This window comes from Nanorana parkeri, unplaced genomic scaffold (assembly GCF_000935625.1).
Source record: "Nanorana parkeri isolate BGI_ZX_2015 unplaced genomic scaffold, ASM93562v1 scaffold1808, whole genome shotgun sequence".
Taxonomy (NCBI): domain Eukaryota; kingdom Metazoa; phylum Chordata; class Amphibia; order Anura; family Dicroglossidae; genus Nanorana; species Nanorana parkeri.
The window spans coordinates 55,723-66,596 of record NW_017308076.1 but is presented as its reverse complement, the minus strand read 5'-3'; the positions used below and the strand labels follow the sequence as shown (position 1 = coordinate 66,596).

Sequence of the window (10,874 nt, the reverse complement as noted above, 5' to 3'; positions counted from 1 at the left end):
ATTTTTCTCCTACTACTACTCCTAAAACATTGCAAAGCTCAGGACAAAGGTGTGAAAATAAAAGACATGTGCCCTTAAGCGACACCTACAGTGTGCCACATTTTTCATCTTGGAACTTTTAAGGCATCCCTCCTGCTGTTAAATTTGTTAATTTTCTTAAGCCATGGCTACATGTTGCTTCTCAGGGTGGGTTTCCTGAACACAACCCACAACAATGTACTGTGGTTGCGCAGTGTGTGTTGAAACAGCTTTTGTAACCCTCATCATAAGCCTACATGTCATCGGTGGAGCACAACGGAGAGACAGTGACAAATGGTTGCCACCCTATTAGCAGGAATTGAAAATTACTTTTGAAACTAACCTAACATCTTAAAGCGGAACTTAAATCACCTTCCATTGCTCCCTCACTGAAATCTTCCAGGTGCCGGATCTTCAGAAGTCTTGAGTGGATGGCGGGCAATGACATCTCTCATGTCTGCACATGAGAGTTCATTCATCATGGCACAGAGGGGTGCCAAGAATGCCACACTGAGCTATACATGCACAGCTCAGTGTACATTGTAAAGATTGCAAACTGCCAGGTATGTTTGCTTTATTGCACAAGAGACAGCGTGTGTCGTCTTCAATTAAGTGCCTGCCTGCTCACAGTTTTTTTTATAAAGTTTCATTCCACTTTAGCCTACTATTCACACTTGAACATGAACACTTTCAGGCAAAGGCAATTTTGAAGCTTTCTTTTTGCGTGTGTTTTTATTAGAGATGCATGGAAATTAAATTTTTAGACCAGTGTGGTTTTTAAGGGGGGACACCAGACAAAAAAAATGTGTTGTTTCCCCCTTCACATATGTGTAAAGAGTGGCACCCTGGTTGAGAAAGGCTGGACATTAGACTTTTGTTATTGGCTTTAAATTCACTTTAACAAAGAAGTGTTTTGGCCCACCTTGAAGCATACCAAACCTGGCAACCCGAGTACTGACCCAAGTTCGCCTTTCACTAACATTTGTTCTCTTCATGTCTCTCACACTTCCGTGTTTTCCCGCCTTCCGCCGTCAGGCTGTCCTCCGCCCACGTGATGGCGTCTCCTTGGTTTCGCGTCACGTCCAGTCTGAATTGTCTCCTGAGCCTAACAACTTGAGTTCAGCTCTCTTCTCTGGGGGATATATTCCCCGGCACAGCTGAGCTATGGAGACCCACCGTGTACAGATGTGGGCGAGGATGGATCCGTTCCTAATCGGCGTTCTGCAGTTTCCTCCGCCTGCTAAGTTCAACCTGCACTACCTGAGAAAGATGGCAACCTACGTACGAACTCGGTCAGCGGAGCACTGTTACCCGCGCCTGTACTGGACTATGTGGCGGCACATCGCCTGCGGGAAACTGCAGCTGGTAGAGGACGTGGCGTGGCTGTACTTCGAGGCTTTCCACAGCCTGTCCGAGCGGAGCGCCTCCAAGAACCTGGAGTGGGCTGAGGCTGCCTCCAGCTGCAAGTCCGTGGAGGAGTATGAGAGAGTGAAGAGTAAGGTAATCCGGAGTCCTGGACTTGTATTTCTTCCACACGTTAGTCTTGATTCACACCAGAGCGAAGCTCCAAGATGAGCAACAACCAAAATGCAAAACCGGAGCTGATAGAGTCTAGAGCAGTAGCCCATAGTAAGCTTCTGTCTTCGGTTTGCTCAGTTAAAATTTGACAATAAAGATGGAAGCTTGGTTGCCATGGCAACTGGTCCAGTTTTGATCAATTTCCCTCCATTCTTTTAAATTGTGCCTGTTCATTATTAATGACAGGGGGGCTCGCCCTTGCCCACGCTGATCTGTCACTTACACATACCCCCTACCGGCCTAATCAGTAGCGGCAGGGCCATTCCACGCACCGCAGTTACATGTCACAAAGGGACAGGGAATTCCTCGGTGGGCGGATCCCGTCATCTACGTCGGGATCCGCTGCGGCGTCTCAGTATACCGCGAGCTGTAGCTCGCGGTATACTGAGGTTAGGGTAACGGGAGGACGCAAGTTTGTGTCCTCCCGTTACCCTAAGAAGAACTATGGGGAAACGCACTGACCCCATAGTTCTCCTTTAACTGATTGCGGCGCTGTCAGTGACAGATTTGCACAGGTTTGGCCGAACGGGGTTATCAGCAAACCCTGCACATCACTTCGCATTTGCGACCGGGCCCTGGTGTTCCGCCAGTTTGGGGGGCCCAGAGAGACCAGAACACTGACATTGATTTGCCATGTGTTCCGGAGATCACACTGCGGCCGGGGGGGCGTACCTGCGTTGCCATTGACTTTAATGGAACAACACGCCCCCTCCCACCCCAGAATGCAGTGAGGCGGCCTGGATGCGATCCAGTGCGTTCCAGCACGAATCGGGCCGAAACGCACTGGAACTGGTGTGAACTAGCCCTGAAAGTCATAACATACATACAGGGGAATTTATCAAAATAATTAATCGAAATTAATCGATTAAAAAATATTTCGATTAAACGAACACAAAATTTGTAATCATTACCAGACCTACAAAAAAGCATCCTTGATCAAGTGTCAGAAAGCAAAGTGCATTCTTCTATGACCCAGAAGACGGGAATCTGCAAGTACAATAATCATCCTCATCACTGCAATGAACACCCGTTTTCTAAGTCACAATAACAACAAATGAAGTCACAGAAAAAGGAAAGGTGATAGAAGGGGAAAGAGCAGGATACGGCTATAAAACTTAGGATGTATTCTGTAAACTAGAAAACTACAAAAAACAACCCAGTAAGCCATGAGAACAGCAGTGGGGAGTAGAGGACAACCAGCAACACCTAAGGAGTTCATGAGGGTACAAAACTCCTGGGAGAACGTAAAGTCCAGCCAATAGAACCAGACACACTGAAACTTCTCCTCTTAGTGATGCAGAGCTGCCGTCAGTTCTTCCATGATCTGCATGTCCTCAACCTTCTGAAGCCAGAGTTTAAGTGGGGGAGGATCAGAACGTTTCCAGTATAGTGGGGATAGAAGCCCTGGCTGTGTATCAGAAGAGAGCGCTGGTAAGCAAGCTTTGGGGAGGGGAGACAAGGCCACTGTGTTATCAGTCAGTTGTACTCCATTGAGCTACAGACAACTAATCAATTATAATCGCATATTGAAAAAGTTGTCAACTTTTTCAATCATCGATTAATCGGCATCTGATTGGTTGGCCCTGTTCACGGCTCCACACACGCTGCGCGCCACACTTCCTCCCCACCTTACGCTCGCCGCTGCCAGACCCACCCGCATCCACGCTCCACATGCCGCACCTCCTCACGCTCACTGCCCGCCCACATCCACGATCGACACAGGATCGCGGGGAGAAGAAGTAAGGGGGAGCAGGTGTGGGGGGATGACAGCTGCCGATAGACTTGCTGGGGATGACAGCTGCCGATAGGATTTGTATTCCCCTATAGCTGATGGTACATTGTGCTGTATATTATACAGAGGAATACAAATCCCAGCAATACATTACACACTGTATGTATAATGTATTGCTGGGATTTGTTGTATCCCTATATAGCTGGTGGTATTCTGCATTGCACTGTATAGAGGACTACAAATCCCAGCAATACATTGTACGCTGTATGTATAATGTATTGCTGGGATTTGTTGTATCCCTATATAGCTGGTGGTATTCTGCATTGCACTGTATAGAGGACTACGAAACACAGCAGTAATGCATTATACAGCTCAATGCAGAATACCACCAGCTATAGAGGAGTACAACAAATCCCAGCAATAATACATCATACAGTGGTGCAATGCCGAATACCACCAGCTATAGAGGACTACAAAACCCAGCAATAGTACAGCGCAATGCAGAATACCGCCAGCTATAATGTACTATTGCTGGGTTTTGTCGTCCTCTATAGCTGGAGGTATTCGGCATTGTGCTGTATAGAGGACTACAAAACCCAGCAATAGTACATTATACAGCACAATGCAGAACACTGCCAGCTATAATGTACTATTGCTGGGATTTGTTGTATTCCTCTGTAGCCGGTGCCATTCTGCATTCATTGCTGTATAATTTTACACTTTTCATTTCACTATATTGCACACCACACTTTTTTTTTTTTTCTTTTTTACTTCCACTGCTCCAAGCTCACTCCTGTGATGGACTACAATCTTAATACAAACTAGTAGTCCCATCACTGAAGCCATTTTTTTAACATTTTTTTTTTTATCCGATTAACCGATCTGAGTAATCGGCTAATCGATTTTGAAAATAATCGTTAGCTGCAGCTCTAGCATGCTTGCTGACCGCATCACCAACACAAGTGAGAGCACTATGGGAACATCTAATATTAAGTGGTGGGGACATAGTACCACTAGGTGAGGACCCTGACTCCTGAAAAATAGATGTGTTCTCTTTGTGCGTGCTTAGGCTATGTTCACACCATATCCGGAACAGATCTGGCGCAGACATGGAAACGCAGTGTAGTGTGTTTTTGCCACGCTCTGGTGTTTTTGTTTTTTCTTTTCTTAGCCTAAAATTGACTTTCAGGTGCAGTCCAGTGCATTTTTTGATGCTTTTACATGCTTTCCAGTGCATTTCAAACCAGAGAAAATGAGATGAGCAGTATTTTTTTTGACTGAACTGGAAATGACTGCTCCGTTTAAAAAAAAAAAAAAAAGTACGATCTGCCCATCCTGGACAGGCAGATCGTACTTGCGATCATCGCAAGCCCGCCCCCCTGAGGGGCGGGCTTCCGATGACTGCAATGCTGAACGGGCAGTGTGCGCACACCAGCCCGTTCGGCAGTCATCTCTCGATCATGTTAAAAACCAGCCGAAAAAGACGTGCGACCGTACATTAGAAACGGTCGCATGCCTTCCATACACTGCACGATTCTCGTACGAGAATCGTGCAGTGTATGGGCACTTTTACATTGGGATGCTTTATTGGTCCGTGAACAAACTGTTTTGGTCTGGACATGTTCCGGACTAGAGCTGCAGCTAATGATTGTTTTCAAAATCGATTAGTTAGACCAGGGCTCAAAATTTCAAGTCCTGAGCTACTAGCCAGGCCTTAAGAGTTACTCGCCACCAGTCGCCCCACCTGACCCCTACCTTCCAAGAACAGGAAACAGACAGCGATTGGCGCTGCCGAAGCGGCGGAAGTCCACCCCCTGGATTTCCACTCGCCCCCATGCAATTTTCACTCGCCAATTGCGAGGGGGCGAGTGGAAATTTTGAGCCCTGAGTTAGACGATTATTAAGTTCGATTCATTGGTTAATCGGATAAAATAAAATACATTTTAAAAAATGGCTCCAGTGATGGGACTACTAGTTTGTATTGAGATTATAGTTCATCACAGGAGCAAGCTTGGAGCGGTGTAAGGAAAAAAGGGGAAAAAGAGTGTGGTGTGCAATATAGTGAAATGAAAAATGTAAAACTATACAGCAATGAATGCAGAATGGCACCGGCTATAGAGGACAGCAATAGTACGTTATACAGCGCAATGCAGAATACCACCGGCTATAGAGGAATACAACAAATCCCAGCAATAGTACATTATAGCTGGCGGTGTTCTGCATTGCCCTGTATAATGTACTATTGCTGTGTTTTTTAGTCCTCTATAGCTAGTGGTATTCGGCATTGCAATGTATAATGTATTGCTGGGATTTGTTGTACTCCTCTATAGCTGGTGGTATTCTGCATTGCGCTGTATAACGTACTATTGCTGTCCTCTATAGCCGGTGGTATTCTGCATTGCGCTGTATAACGTACTATTGCTGTCCTCTATAGCCGGTGGTATTCTGCATTGCGATGTATAGAGGACTACACATGCCAGCAATAATACATTATACAGCGCAATGCAGAATACCACCGGCTATAGAGGAATACAAATCCCAGCAATACATTATAGAGCACCATGTGTGGGAAAGTGCAGACTTACCTGAGCAGTCTTCCAGCAACTTGCTTCTGCGATCGGGCCTGTCTATCGGCGGTTGTCATCCCCCCCCCACACCTGATCCTGTGCCGGTCGTGGATGTGGGCGGGGAGGAGGTGCGGCGCGTGGAGCGTGAATGCGGGTCTGCCAGCGGCGAGCGTGACGTGGGGAGGAGGTGCAGGGTGTGTGGAGCTGTGAACAGGGCCAACTAATCGGAAGCCGATTAATCGATGATTGAAAAAGTTGACAACTTTTTCAATCATCGATTATGTCGACACGGTGTGAACAAGCCCTTACACATGATTTATAAGTCTGTTTCCCATTTCATGTGAGCTACATATGAAGCAGAATGAGCATGCCTGGAAATTAGCATTTTTTAATTTATTTTGCATCTCTGTGCATTTCCCTGCGTGTGACAACACTCAACTTCAGAATTCCATTTTTTTCTATTGTAGCTTTTCAAATCTCTACTCTCAGAGCTCAGTCACTTAACGTTTGAGAAGTTACGTTAGGTTTTTCTTTTTTGCAGCTGTGTTGCATGTTTTTGCCTCCATAAACTTTAATGGAAATACCTACAAAACGCTAAACAAGCATTTGTTGCTAAAGAACTGCGCTTCTGATTTCTATTGGTGAAAAATAAATACTACTGCACCTGTACCTGTGCAAAAACACTTGCATATGGCCTCATTCACACTGTGCTAACTTGGGGCATGCACGCCCATATCGGACCGTTCCCGGGAGGGACAGGTGCGTGTAGTAGCCTATCCCTCCCTATGGGAGGACGCGGCCGTACGCTGTCATATGCAGACCCGAACTGCATATGCACAAAACTGCTTGTACACACTTATATTCAGATGTGAATGCAGGCTAGGTCTCATTCATACCTAGGAGTTTTTTAGTGCCTTTCCTATAGTGCGACAACAAGAGGAATCCCATTGTTTTCAATAGCCCGTGTTCACACCTGAGCGTTCACATTACAGATGTCCCATTGCACTCCTGACTAAATTACAACCCAGTGCTGTAGTGATTGTGGATGCTGCCACTTGTAACCAGAGCAAAGAAGACAAGTCACCAGTAGGGCTGCAACAACTAATCGAATAAATAGATTACAATAGATAATGAGAATCGTTGTCAACGATTCTCATTATTGATTGGTTGGATTAGTTGAATCCACCACCTCTCTGCTTCTCGCTGGTGTTGGCTGCAGCGGTCTGTGTCTCTCCTGTATTGGCAGAGGTACCGTGTTTCCCCGAAAATAAGACACTGTGTTATATTTTTTTGGCCCCCAAAATACACACTAGGTCTTATTTTAGGGGATGTCTTATTTTTTTTTTAATGTGCAACAAAATGTACAACAATCCAAAGTTATCTGGTGTCACTCCGCCCGTCACAGTAACTGGCGCTATAGAGGAAGTATCGGCTAATGCGGCTCTGCTCCCTTCGCCACCGCAGCCTTGCTTTCTACAGCGCCGGCTTCCTTTGCCATCAGGGACGCGGTGCAGCAGTGGGGACATCAGACAGTGGACAGCGCGGTAAAGTACGGTACCATTTACCGGTGCACATTACAGTACCATTACATTAAGCAGTACCTTCAGGGGGACAGCAGTTAGTGAAGTATGGTACTGGAGTGCTCCCTGTCACTGCGCTGGCCGGGAATCCCCTGTCATCCCCTTAATACAGTATGTCCCTGCAGGTTGATACCATCTCTCCTGCTCTTCAAGTTCCCCCTCACATGCTACCACTAAACTAGGTCTTATTTTCGGGGTAGGTCTTATATTACAGGAATCTTGAAAAATAGTGCTAGGTCTTACTTTCAGGGTAGGTCTTATTTTCGGGGAAACAGGGTAGCAGGACACAGACTGCTGTAGCCGGCACCAGCGGGGAGGAGAGACCGCTGTGACTCTGCATTATCCTACTCGTGGCCCCCATTCCTCCACTGCTGTTCCTGTGCTGCTGACCCCGTGCCCCCTCTTCTCCAATCAAGTCAGTTGGAAACAATAGCCAGTCTGCTATTGGCTATTTTAAATTGCAATAACCAATAGCAGGCTGGCTATTTCACCTGCCTGCTGTCAATCAGCAGAGGAGGGAATTGAAGGAGAAGTTCTCCTTCAGTTCTCTCCTCTACTGATTGACAGCAGGCAGTCGGCTGGTGCAATAGCCTGCCTGCTATTGCAATTTAAAATAGCCAATAGCAGACTTGCTATTGATCCCAGTCACTGCCTGCTGTGTTTACATTAGGCTGCCTCAGCAGGCAGCTGTCATTTCCTAGTGAAGTGGAAAGGTAACACTAGGGGTCCTAATGTCACCTTGAGAACCTGTCGCCACCAATGTGCTATCACATAGGGGGCTTGTGAGCCCTCGCACATACTAACAGAAACACAAGTCGGGTGTTTTGGTTTCAGCCTGAAAATTCTGCTCCAGGATGTGCCTTGTGGTGCCAATAATTTAAATGGCATGCCAAACGCCCCTCCCGCCCACAGTGTGATCACCTGCACTGAAACATGCGGTACTGCAATGCCAAAACGTCCAGCAACAGTAGCAGTTAGAAAGTTGCAACAAACCATTTATCAGTGAAAGGGGATAAACATCTTTATCTCCCCCAAAAAAACTAAATACAACTGCTGTTGTTACTGCTTAAAAAGTGTCAGCTGGAGTATGGATTTTATTTGTTAGCCAAGTCCATCTAAAGGTGCCCATACACCTTGCGATTATCGTTTGGAAAAACAAATACAATCGGGTTTTCGGATGAAAATCGGCCAGTCGATGGGAAGTGAACGATCATAATTGCTGTACAAGTGGGAACATTTCCTAGATCGGTCAGACTAAAAACCTTTTGTCGAAACAAATGAAAATCGATGGATTAGTAGCGTTTTCGTACAACAAAAATCGCAACAGGAACACTGCACATGCGCAAACGAAGATCCATTCTTTCGATGGACAAAAATCATAAGCGTTAGTATTGCTAACGAACGATTATTGCAAGCGGCATTGGTCTGTGCATGATGCGCTATTTGAGCGGAAATTGAACGAGGGTGCGATGATGGGACAAAATAAATCGTAGATAATTGTAAGGTGTATGGGCACCTTTTTACACTGCCTTTTCCAGATGGTGACAAAGCTTCTGTCTGGCTACGCTGCTCCTCCATAGAGTGAGGCCACCCGAAAGCTTGCCATACGTTACAATCTATACAATTTTTTTGCTTTAGATGTACCATCAACCATGTAGCCCAAGGGCCTGCCTGTTTGGAAATAATTTGAATGGATCGTTCAGGTAGGTCATCCTATTACATAGCTTTGATACATCTAAAGTTTATTGTACAGAGATTGAATGGTCAGATTGTAAAGTGTATGGTGAGCCTAAAGCTGGCCATACACCTATAGATTTTGGCATTTGGCACCCACTTACAAAACAGATAATAAACATGTCCATTTTGTTTCCCCACAGCTGTCAGTGGACACCCTGAAGTTCCTTCTGTTCCTCTATATTCAGCAGATAAACAAGGTTTCCTTACGTACTTCTCTGATTGGTGATGAGTGGCCAAGCCCTAGAGCTAGATCTCCTAATCCTGACTTAGCTGGACCATCTAGCTTTCATAATAAGGTAAGTTATGAAGTATGCACATTTTAACATCTATCATCTATTCATGTTTCCACGTGTAGATTTTGAAAAGTACACCTGCCTCATGAAAAATCAGTAAGTTCACTAGACAGCTAGCATTTTCACAAGCTTTCTTTAAAAACTGTGGAAGTTTTGTTTATTTTTACAGCGACCTATGTTTTAAAAACCGTAATGGACATCCCACCCTTAAATAACTTGAACATATGGTACTTTATTGTCTTTTATGAGCAAGTATAAGTATGGAGGAAATGATGTAGGAAAAAGGGGGAGGGGCATGTGGAGGCAAGCTCCCAAGTTAACCTCTGAACACAGTACAGAGTCACTTAAAAAAAAAAAAAGGGGGCAAAAGTGATCAAAATCTTCTGTGTGGCCGCGAAATGTTAAAACAAAAAACATTACTAACCAAACAGTAGACCTAGATTTCTGTTATTTATATGGGTAGAGAGAGCATCGTATGCATTAGAGAGTACGTATCCTGGGAGGCTATTGGCTTTCTTGCAATCCTTAAAGCGGAACTAAAGTCCCACTGTGAAAAACTGCTTGGAGCTACGTTTATTTGCCAAAAGAACATGCACAGTCTCCTTTGCCAAAAAAACTTTTCCCCATGCTCCTTGTAGTTCTTCTGCACATCTTGGCTCATTTTCGCTATGCAGAAAATAGAGCCAGGTGCCAAGGATGATGTAAATTGAAGGGACCTAGTAGTAGAAGAAGCTGGGTAAACAGCATTGTCGTCAGGAGTGGAGATTGGAAAAACAAGATTTTAGCGTGTTTCGGTTGACCTATGCAAGCTTTCTACCCCCCCTCCCCCAGTGCTAGTGTAAGGACTTACCTTAAGTGATGCCTCTTTTATCCGATCATCATCTTCTTTTCAGCAGTCCCTCCAGCGCTGGTGCCGGTCTCTGATCCATCGCTGACTGCTGTGTCGTCCTGTCCCACGGAGTCTGTGCGGGTACACGCTGCCGGACTGCCTGCATTAACTTACTTTGTGTCTCTACTCTTCTCCCGGGCCGAAGATCTGTACTGTGCATGCTCTTTTGCAGCCGCCCGAGGATCTTTGGACGGGAGCACGCGTTGGAGACACAGGCAAGTTTTAACTCTTTAAAAAAAAATGTTTTTGCATATATCCACTGCTATGCAAAAACATACAAGGCTTTAATTACCCATTTTTTGTGCTGAAAAATGCCCCCCTCGGCTTATACTCGAGTCAGCGTCTCGAGCTGGTCAGGTTTCTTCTTACCTCGCCGAGCGTCGCGTCACTGCTGCTCCGGTGGGCGGCGCTCCGAGCGGGGTCATCTGGCAGTCTCCGGGTCCTAATTTAGGTGGCCGGAGACTGCCAGATGACCCTGCT

The 10,874-nt window shown here is 45.8% G+C and overlaps 1 protein-coding gene across 1 annotated transcript in view; it reads left to right on the top strand.

Annotated features, from left to right (window-relative positions):
- Positions 1-1,158: 1,158 nt before the first annotated feature.
- TBCCD1 (TBCC domain containing 1) overlaps positions 1,159-10,874 on the top strand; it is a 27,869-nt gene continuing 18,153 nt past the window's right edge. Inside the window, exons 1-2 of the mRNA XM_018571675.1 lie at positions 1,159-1,518; positions 9,353-9,508. Of these exons, the coding sequence (XP_018427177.1) occupies positions 1,183-1,518; positions 9,353-9,508 (492 nt within the window). The 5' untranslated portion in view covers positions 1,159-1,182. The remainder of the gene's footprint in view (positions 1,519-9,352; positions 9,509-10,874) is intronic.